Source organism: Phyllostomus hastatus, unplaced genomic scaffold (assembly GCF_019186645.2).
Source record: "Phyllostomus hastatus isolate PE091 unplaced genomic scaffold, TTU_PhHast_1.1 phas_scaffold_555, whole genome shotgun sequence".
NCBI classification, from domain to species: Eukaryota; Metazoa; Chordata; class Mammalia; order Chiroptera; family Phyllostomidae; genus Phyllostomus; species Phyllostomus hastatus.
The window spans coordinates 2641310-2656342 of record NW_025334036.1 but is presented as its reverse complement, the minus strand read 5'-3'; the positions used below and the strand labels follow the sequence as shown (position 1 = coordinate 2656342).

The following is a 15033-nucleotide window of genomic DNA, read 5'->3' as shown; positions in this document are numbered from 1 at the left end:
CCTGGTCTCCAGTGTGGTGGCGCCATTCTTCCCAGGTCCTTGGGGCGGCATCCCATGGGCCGGGGCGGGGGGGGGGGGCGGTGTCGCACGGCTGGGGGGCGAGACGCCCGGTGTGATGTCTGCGTGCCCCGAGATGGGCCTGAGTCAGGACTGCGAAGTCTGTCCACTGAGGGGTCCCTTTCAGGGGTGTCCAGCCTGCAGCCCAAAGGCCACATGCCGCCCAGGATGGCTGTGAACGCGACCCAACACAAAATTGTGAATTTACTTAAAACATTTTTTTTTGCTCATCGGTTTCCATTAGTGTGTGTGTATGTCATGTGTGGCCCAGAGACACCAAAAGGTTGACACCCCTGCTGTAGGGAGCAGACGGGGACGAGCGCCCGGGGGCGGGACGAGCCGAGCACCTGCACCCCCACAGGCCTGGTCTCCAGCAGGGCGGACAGTTACAGCCTGTGTCCCCGTCGCTCGGGGTCTCCCTGGGCCGAAGGAAGGGTCCGGCCCCAGGGTGTGGGGCTGAGGCCCGAGGTGGGGCCAGGCAGGCCGGGGTGCTCTTGCCGGGGGGGGGGGGAAGCCCGAGCCCCAGCTGGGCAGCTGCCTCTCCGCTCCCCAAGCCCTCCCCTCAGGTCTCCCTGGGACAGAAGCCCCCGCCTGGGGTAGGCAGAGGTGGTTGGCCCACCAGGACCGGGCCTCTGCCAGGTAGATAGATGTACTGGGAAATTTTATTTCAAGGGAGCCTGGCACGGGAGTGCTCCTTGGGGAGCCCCTGGGGTGCGGAGGATCTGGGCTGCGCTCACTCTCACTCCTCTGGGGCCACTGGGCTGCTGCTAGGACTGCCCGCCTGCCGCGGGACCCCCAGGGTCTGAGGCCCGGCGCCGGCTGCGGCCCCCCCTGCGCTTCCCCCTCCACAAGGCGACCTGGGGCCGCTCCCGTCCCCACCCCAGGCCCTGGGGAGCCCTGGCCCAGGCTGCCCTCTGCAGGGCCATTCTTCCCGGCCCCTCCTCCCTTCCGTTTCCGTGGTTGTGTGGCTGGGGCTGGGCAGGGGGGGGCCGGCAGGCAGGGGGGCTACCGCCCGCCCCTTCCCCTCAGCGGCCCGCCCCAGGGCCCGAGCTAACTGAAACCGCGGGAGGAGGAAGCACCGAATCAGGAACTGGCCACTCGGCTGGGCCTAAGTCGGTCCCCCGCGGGCCCCCGGAGCAGCTGCCGGAGCGGTGAGTCCGAACGCCTGCCCAGGACCCGGGAGGCAGCCGGCAGTGGGTGGTGGCCGGAGAGCAGGGGCTGGGGCCCAACAGGTTCACAGTGGACACAGGACAGGCCGGGGCAGGCAGGGGTGGCCGCAGGAGCGGGGCCCAGGCTGGCGCACCCCTGGGACACAGGAGGCGACTCTGGGTGGTTCTGTTCCAGGACTGGGAGGGGACCCCTGGCGCCAGGCCGTAGCCTGAGACACAGGAAACAGAGTCAGTCCCGGGCGAGGTGGGGTTTTGCACCTGTGGCCGCATCTCTGCCGGACGGGCCCCCAGCCCCCACCCATCTGCAGCTTCTCTGGGTCCTCAGCCCACAGCCTCCCGGCCCTAGGCCTCCGTCTGCTGCAGCAGCAGCAGCCGCCACCGCTGCCTTCCCCACCTGTGGCCCCTTCTCACTCCGTCCGCAGGACAGCACCATGGGCTTCTCTTCGGAGCTGTGCAGCCCCCAGGGCCACGGGGCGGTGCAGCAAATGCAGGAGGCCGAGCTCCGGCTGCTGGAGGGCATGAGGAAGTGGATGGCCCAGCGGGTCAAGAGTGACCGGGAGTACGCGGGGCTGCTGCACCACATGTCCCTGCAGGACTGCGGGGCCCAGAGCCGGGGCGTCCTCAACAGCCCCATCAGCCAGGTGGGGTTCAGTGGGGCCTGAGGCCTCCTCACCCTCTTCCCACCTTCACCCCAAGAATTCCTGGAGGTTCCAGGGATATTGTCTGCCCCTTCCTTTCCCGAAGACCCCCCAGGGAGGGTTAGCAGTTGGGCAGGCCGGGCCCTGGAGTCCCCTTGCCCCGTCTCACCCGCCCCGTGCTGCAGTCCTGGGCAGAGATCACCAGCCAGACGGAGGGCCTGAGCCGGTTGCTGAGGCAGCACGCAGAAGATCTGAACTCTGGGCCCCTCAGCAAGCTCAGCCTGCTTATTGGGGTGCGGCAGCAGCTGCGCAAGACCTACGGCGAACAGTGGCAGCAGCTGCAGCAGGAGCTCACCAAGGTGGGTGGGCGTCCGGGGGCTTCGCCTGGCCCCCTCTGCCTGCGTTTTGAGCCGAAAAGGCTGGTTTGGTACAAGCGCCCCTGGATTCACAGGAAAGTGGAAGTTCTGACCGCAGGCCTGTTCCCGGAAACTTCCCTTCGCACCTTCTCGGGCTGGCGCACAGCAGGGCCTCCCCGTGCATTTTCTGTCACCCTACTGTGTGCCCGGGCATCAGGATGAGTGGTCCAGCCGCAGCCTGGGGACCACAGATCTGTGACTCACCGCCCAGAGGGCACCCGCTGGCTCTGGGAGCTGAGGGACTGAGGAATGAAGGCCAGTCTGTCTGCCCTTGGCCTAGGTGGGCTTTTCCCGGGGTCCCAGAGATACCCTGAGGCCCCGACACAGAGGTTACACACAGGGGCTGTGAGGTCAGCCTGTCTGCATTTGCAGGCTGCCCAGCTCCTCAGCTCAGAGGCCGTGAGACGGGAGCTGCTCATCTGTCTGAGTGCTCCCAGCCTTCTCAGCCAGCACTTCCCAGCCACTGCGCTGCAAGAGCTTTGGACGCTTTGGTCGGGGGCCGTGGTCTCTTTTCCCTCAGACCGACCGTCAAAGGAAGAAAATGGCAACGGCCAGCACAACTATAGCTGTCGGTGCGACTGCCCTGTCTTGAACCATAAACACGTAGGCCACATAATATCAGGTTGCCTCTTACTGGTCACGTCGCATAATAAGACTGCGTCTGATTGGTTAGCTCTTGCTACCAGAAATCCTTACCTACAAGTGTAGGCAACTGATTTTTTTAACAAAGCTCTGGAGCAAAAAGGGTAGGTAATTATTATTATTATTATTTTTGTAAGTTAGTCAAAATTGTACTTTTTTTTTTTTTTGGTCTGAATGCCAAAAAAATATTTTTTGGTGTGCTGCAGGATTTTAGTAATTAGCGCCAGGAGATGAAAAAGGTTGAAAATTGTTGTTCTAATCCAGCGTGCTGGTGGCCCCCTTGCACCCGTCTCTTCCACCAGAGCAAAGCCTGGCCTCGCTGCGGGCCTACAGCGGCCCCTGGTGGCCAGCGTGGACCCACGCCTCTCTCCCCCAGAACCTTGTCTAGACGCAGGGTGGGCCGGTCGTCCCAGGTGCTTTTGCTGGCACACAGGCACACACACCTGTTCTCAGGTCACCTGTGGCCACTCCAGAGCTACGACGGCGGAGCTGAGTAATTGCCACAGAGACCGTATGGCTGACATGCCTAGAGTGTTCACCAGTTGGCCCTGGAAGGAAAAGGCTCATCCGGCCTGTACATTTGGCTCATGGCAGATGGGGAGCCTGCGGTTCAGAGGAGAGGGGTGCAGAACCCGCCCGAGAGCATCCCAGCACCTAGACAGGGGACTTGGGTTGGGAGCGCCGGTCTCGGCCGTCTGTCACTCCCGCCACCAGGAACACCCTTCGCAGGGCTCAGTGGGGAGTGAAGATGGGGTCCCTGGTGAGAGATCCCACGAGCGTTTCAACATGGCGTCAGCACGGCGTTGAACCAAGTGTGGTGGCCTTCTAAGTGCGGGCTCTGCCCGCCTGCAGCCGGGCCCCGCCTGCCGCCTGCCGCCACTCTGGGCCTCGGAGGGGCAGCGGCAGCCTTCCCCAGGCCCCAAGGGCCTGCCCTTGGTCCAGCTCCTCTGACCCCAGAGGTCTGCAGGCCCCAGAGGTCTGCGGGCCCTCCCCGGAGGGCGGGCTTGGGTGCGCCGCCCCGGGGACCTGCTGACCCGCACCGCCCCCTCTCTCTCCCCAGACCCACAGCCAGGACATCGAGAAGCTGAAGAACCAGTACCGAGCCCTGGCCCGGGACAGCGCCCAGGCCCGGCGCAAATACCAGGAGTCCAGCAAAGGTGCGTGCCTTCCCTCCGACCTGTCCGCAGGTGCCCAGGCCTCCTCCGTGCCCTGGCCTCCTCCGTGCTGTCGCTCACCCCGCCCCCCCCCAACCTGGCAGACAAGGACCGTGACCGGGCCAAGGACAAGTACGTGCGCAGCCTGTGGAAGCTCTTCGCTCACCACAACCGCTACGTGCTCGGCGTGCGGGCTGCGCAGCTGCACCACCAGCACCACCACCAGCTCATGCTGCCCGGCCTGCTCCAGTCGCTGCAGGACCTGCACCAGGAGATGGCGCGCATCCTGTGAGCCCGCGGCCCCCGCCACCCGTGCCCCGCCCCGCCCCAGCCCCCTCACCCTGCCGCCGCGCCCAGAAAAGTCAGCCCCATAGAAGTGATGGTCGTGGCATCACAGGAGGACAGGCCATGGGACCGGGGATCAGTGCCGGTCCGTTTGCATCTGAATTGCATTATTCCAGGGCCTCTTATTGTCGGGGTTCCTCCTACTGACTGAGCACCGTGCTAGGCTCTGGGATACCGCGGAGGAAAATGCAGATAAAAATATCTGTTCTTTAAGATCATTAGTATCGGGGGAAAGTCGGCAAACAAAAGAAAAAGGCACGTTGGAAGCGATAAGTGCTGTGGGGAAAGCGGAAACAAGGAAGTGGGGTGAGGGGGCGGCCTCAAACAGAGCGGTCTGAAAAAGCCTCAGCGTGCAGGACTGAAGCGGGGGACGCTGGGACAAAGAGGGAACCGCAGGGCAAAGGCCCTGAGGTGGGAGAATGCTGGAGAGGAGGCCAGGGCGAGGAGGCCGGTGCAGCCCACGCGGAGTCCAGCAAGGGCCCGGCCAGCCGTGAGGCTGGAGGAAGCCAGGCCCGGGGGCCGCTGGGGTGCGGAGGGAGCAGCAGGCCCTCGCGAGGACGTGGGCTGTGTTGACACCAGAGACTAGACCTCCGGGGACAAGGACAAGGACAAGGGCGGGGAGAACCAGACAGGAGGACGGGAGGCTACTTAAACTCTGCAGACCACAGCTCGTGGCTGCTCGGACCCTCGGAGGTGGGAGGCGGTCAGTCCTGGAGGTGCTTTGAGGGCGGAGCCAGCGGGTTTCTGTAGGGACCGGCAGTGGGGTGTGAAGTAGAGCAGCGAGGGCGACTCCAAGGGTCGGCGCGGAAGACACGGTAGGAGCTGTCAGCGTGTGCGGAGAAGGCTCTGGGAGAGACGGGCTCAGGAGAGAGGAAAAGGAATTCGTTTTCCAACACATGGTGTCCAGCCAGACGTCCCGAGTGCGTAGATGGGCACTTGCGACTGGGGCGCTGGGGAGGAGCTGGGCCTGGGGGTGTCCGTGTGGGGGCTGCCGCACAGCGACAGCTTACGCCCGGTGCGCGGGGCGGCCGCCCAGGGCAGACAGGAGGGTAGCGCACGTCCGGCCAGCACTTCCTGTGTAACACACTCCATGCACGCCTCTCTCCCTCCGTGGGACTCCCAGCACCCCTGGGGCACGTAGCAGGACGTGTAGACCAGGAGTCGGTCCGTAATCTGTCGGTGGTCATTAGGCCGGTAAATGATGACGCGGCGCTCAAACCCCCCACCCCCCGCCGCCCGCCTCCCAACCCAGAGTCAGGGGCCCGAGCCCCGCCCCCCACTGACCCGGGCCCGTCTGCTGGCAGGAAGGAGATCCTGCAGGAGTACCTGGAGATCAGCAGCCTGGTGCAGGACGAGGTGGCGGCCCTTCACCAGGCGATGGCTGCGGCCGTCGCCCGCATCCAGCCGGACGCCGAGTACCAGGGCTTCCTGCAGCAGTACGGGTAAGCCCCGCCTCGCCCCTGCCGGGCAGCAGGGCCGCCGGCCTGCTCCCTGACCGGGCACGCTCCCCAACACAGGTCCGTGCCTGACGTCCCGCCCTGCGTCACGTTCGACGAGTCGCTGCTGGAGGACAGCGAAGCGCTGGAGCCCGGGGAGCTGCAGCTGAACGAGCTGACAGTGGAGAGCGTGCAGCACACGTGGGTGCCAGGACGGCGGGGCGGGGGTGCCGGGGCGGGGGGGTGGTTCTGCAGGGCGCGTCCGAGAGGCCGGCGCTACCGCGGCCCTTCCTCCTGGCACAGGCTCACCTCCGTGACGGACGAGCTGGCCGCGGCCACCCAGACGGTGCTGAGGCGGCAGGAAGTGGTCACCCAGCTGCAGCGGGAGCTCCGGAAGGAGGAGCAGGGCATCCACCCTCGCCAGCGGTGAGTGGGTCCCACCTGCAGCAGCCTCCCACCTGCCCTCCGCGGAGGCGGCGGGCTGCAGGCTGAGCCCTCTCTCCCGCCCGCCGGCAGGGTTTACCTGCTGGGCAAGAGGCAGGTGCTGCAGGAGGAGCTGCAGGGGCTGCAGGTGGCGCTGTGCAGCCAGGCCAAGCTGCAGGCCCAGCAGGACCTGCTGCAGGCCAAGCTGGAGAAGCTGGGCCCCGGCGAGCCGCCCCCCGTGGCGCTCCTGCAGGACGACCGCCACTCCACCTCGTCCTCGGTGAGCACCCCACCGCCCACCGCGGCCGCCCTGCAGGCTGGCCGGGGCCGCGCTCCTCATTGTCACCCTCCGCCTCCCAAGCCCGGCCACCCGCTGACGTCTGTCCCTGGCCTCAGGAGCATGAGCGGGAAGGGGGAAGGACGCCCACCCTGGAGATCCTTAAGAGCCACATCTCAGGAATCTTTCGCCCCAAGTTCTCGGTGAGTGGAGCCCAGGAGAGGCCACGCCTCCGCCTCTTCTCCAGGTGGTGGCGGGCCAGGCCGGGGGTCTCGGAAACGTCCTCCTAGGCCCCTCCCACCTGGGGGTGCGGGCGAGTCGCGGGGTTGCCCCGGTAGAGAGACGGCTCTGCCCAGGCTGCTTCTGTTGGGTGTCCAGGTGCAGACACCCCCCCCATCCTGCCCCCCGACCCCAGCCACCACACGTGCGTGCAGAGGGGCCTGCGGCCTTGGCTGCCCCGCTGCCCTTCCTGCTCCGGGAGTGGTTGGGAGGCTGCGGCCTGGGGTAGAAGGCAAAAGCTTGGTTCGGGCCCAGCCAAGCCCAGGCCTCCCATCCCCACTCTGCCCGGAGCGAGCCTGCTCCAGGGGCCTGCGGACGGCTCTGCCCGCCGTCCCGGCAGTTCGGGAGGATGGAGGGTCATGTGAGGCAGCAACCCCCCGACCCTGAGTTGGCCTAGTGGCGTCCCCCGAGGGGCGGGCTGAGTGACCCCCACTCACCCCTCCCCAGCTCCCCCCACCGCTGCAGCTGGTCCCCGAGGTGCAGAAGCCCCTGCAGGAGCAGCTGTGGTACCATGGGGCCATCCCGAGGACGGAGGTGGCCGAGCTGCTGACGCAGTGCGGGGACTTCCTGGTGCGGGAGAGCCAGGGCAAGCAGGAGTGCGTGCTGTCGGTGCTGTGGGACGGCCTGCCCCGGCACTTCATCATCCAGTCCTCGGACGTGAGTGGGCCCGGCCCCGCCCCCCTGCCCCCCTGCCCCCCCGGGGGACGGCCTCGTTCCAGCGACACGACTGGCTGACCCCTTCGGGGCGGCTGCCCCGCTCAGGCGGGGGGCAGGCCCTGGGGCGCCAGCAGGCTGCGCCTTTCTGCGGGCCTTCTCCCGGCTGCTCTGCGCCCCCTCCCAGGGCCCGGGTCCCCTCGGCCGGGCCGGGCCGGGCCGTGGAGGCTGCTCACCGCAGCTTGCCCCTGCCCTGCAGAACCTGTACCGCCTGGAGGGCGATGGCTTTCCCACCATCCCCTTGCTCATCGACCACCTGCTGCGCTCCCAGCAGCCCCTCACCAAGAAGAGTGGCATCGTCCTGAGCAGGGCTGTGCCCAAGGTGAGCCTGGGCCCGCTGCCCCCCCCACCCCCCCACCCCCCCTGCAGGCCTTGCGGAGCGTGGGTTCAGGCCACCAAGTCAGGGCCCAAGGGGCTTCCCAGGTCCCCGGTCTACGTACGGGGTCAGCCACCTGCCAGATTTGGAACGTCAAGGCCACCCCCATTTCACAGGCTGGCGCTCACCCTGTTAGGGCCCCCAGAGCCATCCGATTGTGATCCCCATACGGCCCAACGGCCACTTAGCAGACTAACTGAGCTACCAAGAGACGAGAGTGGTCGCCTGGGTGGGGGTTTCAGTCCTTGGCAGGACCCGCTCGCCTTCCCTTTGCCGACCTCTGACCCCCGCCCCCCCCCTCAGGACAAGTGGGCGCTGAACCACGAGGACCTGGTGCTGGGCGAGCAGATTGGGCGGGTGAGTTGAGTGCCCTGCTGGCCTCCCGGCTGCCTGCGGCCCCCCTCACCCGGCTCCGCTTCCGGCTGGCCACCCGGCCGCACCGGCGCCCCAGCCCTTTGGCCTCCCTGCCTCAGTCTGAGCCCCAGCCCGGAGCCGCAGCCGACTCCCCTCCGGGCCAGCACTGAACACCGCCCTCCGGGGGCCAGGGAGGAGGCTCTGCTGCTGGCACCCTCAGCCCTCCTGTCCCCACCCCCGCTCCGCGCTGCCTCCCCAGGGGCCCCACCCCCACCCCCGTGTGCGACAGGAGACACACTGTGGCCACGGGAGCCGTGAAACACCTGCTTAGGAAAGGATTGTTTCCTACACGTGACAAGGCTTCTCCAGCCCAAGGGAAAGTGGCTTTGGGATTTTCCACGTCACGTCTCTTAGCGAACGTGGCAGCCGGAGGGGGCATCCCCTGCCTGTGCCGGGGGTGCTCGCTGGGCTGGTCCCCCCACCAGGGGGTGGACTGGGGAGCCGGGGCGGGGGCACTGAGCGAAGGGCGGGTGGGGACCAGGAGGGCTGTCCCTCGACACGAGAGGACCGTGGTCCGGGGACGGGGGTAGACGCCCCGGACTGTTTCAGGGGAACTTCGGCGAGGTGTTCAGCGGGCGCCTGCGCGTGGACAACACGCTGGTGGCGGTGAAGTCCTGCCGAGAGACGCTCCCGCCCGACCTCAAGGCCAAGTTTCTGCAGGAAGCGCGGTGGGTGAAGGAATCGGGGTCGCCGTCGCGGTCTGTGCAGGGCGTTCCTCCGTGCGGGGGCGTTCTGCAGAGGGCCACTCCCGTGGGGTCGTCATCCTCACAGACCCCTCCGCCAGGGCGGCGGGCTCGCGGCTCAGAGACCTGCTAGAGGGCACACACGTCCGGGCCTCCTGGCCTTTGAGTCCAAGCTTGTCTCTTCCGGCGCCCCTCTCCCCACTCTCCCTTGGGTCCCCGGGGCCGGGGAGCGATGCGCAGGTCCCCACGCTGGGAGCCTGAGCAGCCGTGCCCTGCAGGATCCTGAAGCAGTACAGCCACCCCAACATCGTGCGTCTCATTGGCGTCTGCACCCAGAAGCAGCCCATCTACATCGTCATGGAGCTCGTGCAGGGTGAGCCCCCAGCCCCCCCTTCCCCCACACTGCACTGCGGGGGTGGGGACTTGGGGGGGGCGGGGGGGGGTGAGCGCCCCCTGCAGGAGGCTCAGCAAGGCTTCCCCTGCACCCACCGCCAGGGGGCGACTTCCTGACCTTCCTTCGGACGGAGGGAGCCCGCCTGCGGGTGAAGACTCTGCTGCAGATGGTGGGGCACGCGGCTGCGGGCATGGAGTACCTGGAGAGCAAGGGCTGCATCCACCGGTGAGCGAGGAGCTCCGGCCTGGGGCCCCCAGCCCCCGGGGCCCCGCCCAGGCTCGGGCTGTGCGATGATTAGCACCCGGCGCCCCTCGGCCAGCAGCAGGCCCAGTGCGAGCGCTGGGCTCAGCCTCTCCCCACGGACCGTGGGTCCCGGGGCAGGGAGCAGCCTTCGTTCGTGGGTGTGGCTAGCGTGCCCTGCTCAGTCAGGTGACAGATGCCGCGTGGACGGTGGCTGAGTGAGCCCCTCTCCTGCCTGCTGTCCCCAGCGACCTGGCTGCTCGGAACTGCCTGGTCACAGAGAAGAACGTCCTGAAGATCAGTGACTTCGGGATGTCCCGGGAGGAGGAGGACGGGATCTACGCCGCCTCGGGGGGCCTCAGACAAGTGCCCGTGAAGTGGACCGCACCCGAGGCTCTCAACTACGGTGAGCGGGCGACGCCAGGCCTCCGGTGCCAACCCGGGCCTTGTCCACTCCGGGCCGGGAGCCCAGGGCGGGGCGCGCCTCACGGACCGGCGGAGGCGGCCGGCCCGCTGACACCTCCGCGCCTCCCCGCAGGCCGCTATTCCTCCGAGAGCGACGTGTGGAGCTTTGGCATCTTGCTCTGGGAGACCTTCAGCCTGGGAGCCTCGCCCTACCCCAACCTCAGCAATCAGCAGACCCGGGAGTTCATAGAGACAGGTAAGGCAGCCGCGCTGCGTGGCAGCAGACTCCGAGCCAAGGCGCCACCTCGCGCTGCAGGGGGACTCTCCCAGGGCCCCTCACCTTCCTGTCTTCCCGCTTGGGCCCGAAGAAGAACAGTCAGTGCTGTAGAGGTCGCTGGGTGGACGCCTGATGTGGCCCAGGCTGTCCATTACTTCGTTTGCTCCTCACAGCAGGGGGGTGGGGATTAGTGTGCCCCTTTTGCAGAAGGAAAGACTGCGGCTTGCAGAGGCGGTGCAGCTAGCGCTTGGTGGGATGGCGGTCAGGACCTCTGTGCGCTCGGGGCTCTGGGGAGGGAGAGCGGCTCCTCGAGAAGCGCTTCAGAGCAGCTTCAGCGGCTCCATCGCTCACGGTCTGCCCCAGGGCTGTGGGGGGGTGGGGGGGTGGGGGGGCCCTCAGACCCCCTCCTCATGCCGGCCCGCTGTGCCCGTCCTCACAGGGGGCCGCTTGCCCTGCCCCGAGCTGTGCCCGGACGCCGTGTTCAGGCTCATGGAGCAGTGCTGGGCCTACGAGCCCGGGCAGCGGCCCGGCTTCAGCACCATCTACCAGGAGCTGCAGAGCATCCGGAAGCGGCACCGGTGAGGCGGGGCCCGCTCCCCGCTCCCCGCTCCCCGAGCCAGCGGCCTCTGCCGGCAAGATCGCTCCGCCATCCCAGCTGCAGCTCACCGCGTGGGGTGGCTCCTCGCGGTTCTGGACTCCGGCCATGTTCCCCGTGCCGCCGCCGCCGGGGACGCAGCTCCGGGTCTGCTGCGCCTGCAGGCTCCTGCCCAGGCCTCCTCTCCCAGGCGGAACAAATAAACCACTTGTGCCCTCCAGTGCTCTGGGCGTGCGTGCTCCTCGGGAGGGCGGGTCTTGGGAAGGTCAGAGTGTCTGTCCGTACTGCACCCATGAGGACGGATAGAGGCGGGGTTCCCGGGGCGGAACCCACGTGGTTTGCGGGGCCTGGGGGGTTGTCGGCGTGACGCGTAAGTCCAGCCCAGACAGAGATACAGGCGGGCACTTGAGGCCTGCACGTCAAGAGCTTACAAATGTCAGAGACTTCCCAACACTGCGGACGCGCGCAGCAGTCCCGAGAGATTCAGCACGGAGGGGAGAGTCCGGGAGAGCTAGAGCTTCACTGGGGGGAGACTGGAGGGGCTGAAGAGATAGAAATGGGGGGGGGCTGTTTACCTCCCACGCGAGCTCACTGAGCCGCAGGCGGGGTAGCAGAGCAGGAAGTGGAGGCCCCAGGCACCTGTAGCACTGCCGGAGACCTCAGGCCTTGCCAGCAGCACCAGTGAAGGTCCAGCAGCGAGGAACCCTAACACACTGACAAGCGGAGCCAGGGAGGAGCGGTGGCACCCGAGAACAAAGCAGAACCCCGAGGCCCAATGGCCCTCCCTCGGGAAAGTTGAGGAGATAGTCAACATCTGTGTTCAGAGACATAAAAGCCCGACAGCTTCTCTAGAAACAAGTTAGTGCGTGACTGCATGGAAACACTAGGAAGGCAAATCATGTATCTCTGTTGGCAGGGGTAAAAAGCAGAACCGAAGAACTTCTGCTTCTGGGTAGGATGCGGCGGGTCCCTGCAGGCCTGCTTGCTCCTTGCAGCAAGGAGGGGGGGACCACGTGATGACTTTCACTCTTAAAGAGCACGGATTGTGTGGGGAGGATGAGAATTGGACAATCTAAGGTTTCAAGGAGGACAGGGCCCCTGCGGGGTGAACAGAAGCTGGGTGGCTACTTACTTTCCTGAGACATTTGCTAATTGGGGACGTCGCTGAAGCTCAGGATTGTCCCAGACGGAGAGACCACCGAGGAAAGGAGGAACGGGCCATTTGTGTCACGCCCACCGGGCACACGAGGAGTCCCAAACGCAACACCAGGTTTCCTCCTGGAATGTCCTCTGAGTTCCGGGAAGGGGCCGGGCTGGGAAGGCAAGTCCCCCGGCCTTGCAGTGTTTGGGGGGTGCGCCTAAAACAAGCAAATAACTGGTCTCCCTCCACAAGATACTGGCCAGGCCTAGAACCTGTGTGGATGGGGAGACTGCAGAGCTCACCCTAAAATCTCTGAGGAGCAGAATTGCCAGGGCTAAGAGAGACAGAGACTGGCCAGGCTTCCAACCCCAAATCCAAGAGGGCCACTCCGAAGGGACAGGGGCAATCCAGAGGAGGCCTGGAGAAATTCACCAGGACTGTAACTGCCCCAACTTGACCCAGGACGTTGTTATATCGTATCGGGGTGACCGGCTCCTGTGGGTTGGGGGGGCGGGGCTGGAGGTGAGGAATAACACAGTCTGAGGTCCTTACTCTGTGTTTTACACCCGACATGCATCATGCAAACAAAAACTATAAAATGTGCAAAAGAAAGGAAAAAGAAAAATTGGGCCAACACACAGGAGAAAAAATAAATAAACAGTAGAAGCAAACCCACAGATGGTCCAGATATTGGAGGTGGCAGGCAAGGATTTCAACAGCACTAATGGTTGATATGTTAAATGTGGGGAATGATGGACAAAAAAGATACACAAATATATACAGAAGTTCAGAACATATACCAATAGATACAAAAATATACAGAATTTCAACAGGGTTGGAATCCACTTTACAAGAATCAAAGGAGCAGGCAAAGCTGGAAAAAACACCACCTCTGAAATTACAAATTCACTGGATAGGTTTCATAAAACTTCATACAACTAAGGGATAAAGTCACAATTATAGCAATGGGACACATTAGAAGACAGAATTAGTGAACTCGAAGATAGATCTAATAGAAGGTACCTAAATGGAAGTACAGAGAGAGAGAGAAGAATGGGGGGGGGGACCAGCCTAAGATGCACATGGGACTCCGATCCGTGAGTAACTGACATTCCAAAGGGGGAGAGAGGAGTTAGGACCAGACTAAACTGCCAAGGACTCAAACACGTATACAGCAATAAGGAAGGGCACTCCCCGGTACATACACGCACCAGCCCTGATGGCTCTCGAAGACATGCTAAGAAGTCAGACAGGCAGGAGTGCATCCTTCCAATCCATTTTATGAAGTTCACGGACAGGCAAAACCAAGCCGCAGAGAAGCGAGAGGAAGGGCCACATCTGAGGGGTGCCAATGGCAAGGTGTGCGGGCGCAGGTGCGCAGCTCCCCGAGGTGTTCCTGCCGCCCTGCACGTCTCCCCTCTGTGGGCCACGTGGCCAGGGCTCGGGCAGGCTGGCCTGGGTCTTGACAGTCTGGAGAGAATGCCCTACAAGTAATTACGCTTGGAGCAAGGGGACTGGCAGCCTACAGTGGAGACGCCCTGGCTTGTGGGAGACCGCCCTGGGCCGCTGGTCATCCCTCTTCCTAGTCTCCCTTGAGTGTGGGGCTTTTCATCCTTTTCATCGGCCAACTCTACAGAGCGGCCCCAGGCCACACAAGTGCTGGCTGCAGTTTGGAGGTGGCTCTTTAGCCACGGAGTGGCCCACCCCCATACCTCCCGCATACCTCCCATCATCCTGTTACCTGGTCCCTCCGATTCAGTGTCATCCTGTGGGACTAGGGAGGCAGGAAGTGGACTCCGTGCCGGTCTGAGTGGTCGGTCAGCTGTCTGGATCCCGTGGGGCTCGTCGCCTCCTTACCTGCTGAGTCTGTGCAAGTGTGACGGGCCCGCCTCACAGCTGCGCAGTGAGCCACCACAGCGCACGTTGTGACTGCTTGATTCTTGACATGGGGGAGACTTTCGGGGTGAAGGGAATGTTCTGTGTTCGGTCAGAGCGGTGATTATACTTGTGTGTACAGCTATTGAAGTTTACCCAGCTGTGCACTTAAGACTTGCACCGTATACTACAAGTTATACCTCTATTTTTAAAGATTTTATATATTTATTTTTAGGGAGAGGGGAAGGGAGGAAGAAAGAGGGAGAGAAACATCGATCAGTTGCCTCTCATGCGCTCCCCCCAACTGGGGACCTGGCCTGCAACCCAAGCGTGTGCCCTGACTGGGAATTGAACCACCGACCCCTCAGTTTGCAGGATGACACCCAACCTACTGAGCCACACCAGTCAGGGCTATATCTCAATTAAAAAAAAAAAAGATAGCTAGGAGAGAACAAACAAGAGCTCTGGAACATTAAGATCGTGATTGCCAAAGTGAACAATTCAATAGAAGGGCTGGAAGATAATGTCTCCCAGAGCACAGGCGAGAGACCCAGGCTGGGTCTGCCGCCTTAGTGACAGTTGGTACATAAACCTAGAAAAACGTTCCGGATGGTGATCCAAGACATGGGAGTTAAAACAACGAGGTGCCATTTTAAATCCGGTTAATCAACAAAACCATTGTTAAAGTAATATTCAACAGTGTGCAATTGAGCCGTGGTGTGCGGCTCATCACCGGTCATATCAGTCCTTATTTTTTGCCGCGCTACTGTGAATTTGTCCTAAGGTCATTTAGAAAGAAGACAGACGTGGACTTAGTGGAGAAGGTCATCGCAGTATGGTTTATTATACTTCAAAATTGCAAAAGCCCAGACGCCCAATAAGAGGAGAATCACCAAGGCAATTACGTGCTGCCTTACTTAACTCCTTGGGTGGCAAGCAGGAGAGGGATGGTGATGAAGGCGCCGCACCGGCAGGGGGCAGCACCTCTCTGCCTGAGAACAGCTGCGTGGAAGTAAGGACCCCTAGAGCGGAGCGGGGCGGGCGCGGGAAGTGCGCCACGGGGTTTGATTCTGTGCTTACTCT

At 63.7% G+C, this 15033-nt stretch overlaps 1 protein-coding gene across 1 annotated transcript; it reads left to right on the top strand.

Annotated features, from left to right (window-relative positions):
* The first annotated feature begins 1052 nt into the window (after positions 1–1052).
* FES (FES proto-oncogene, tyrosine kinase) lies at positions 1053–11154 on the top strand. Its single transcript, XM_045824805.1, has 19 exons — positions 1053–1208; positions 1649–1867; positions 2050–2223; positions 3983–4079; positions 4181–4364; positions 5726–5863; positions 5939–6058; positions 6161–6283; positions 6374–6560; positions 6677–6760; positions 7284–7493; positions 7750–7872; positions 8230–8283; positions 8890–9008; positions 9302–9396; positions 9519–9642; positions 9906–10063; positions 10196–10318; positions 10779–11154. The coding sequence occupies exons 2-19, from the start codon at positions 1658–1660 to the stop codon at positions 10919–10921; spliced, it is 2466 nt and encodes an 821-aa protein (XP_045680761.1). The 5' UTR covers positions 1053–1208; positions 1649–1657; the 3' UTR covers positions 10922–11154.
* Positions 11155–15033: the final 3879 nt, after the last annotated feature.

Bases quoted from the DNA above. Each gene is read 5' to 3' on its own strand.
- FES (XM_045824805.1), top strand. From the start codon at position 1,658: ATGGGCTTCTCTTCGGAGCTGTGCAGCCCCCAGGGCCACGGGGCGGTG. The intron at 5,864-5,938 runs GTAAGCCCCGCC...TCCCCAACACAG, and splicing joins GGCTTCCTGCAGCAGTACGG to GTCCGTGCCTGACGTCCCGC. The intron at 6,059-6,160 runs GTGGGTGCCAGG...CTCCTGGCACAG, and splicing joins GTGGAGAGCGTGCAGCACAC to GCTCACCTCCGTGACGGACG.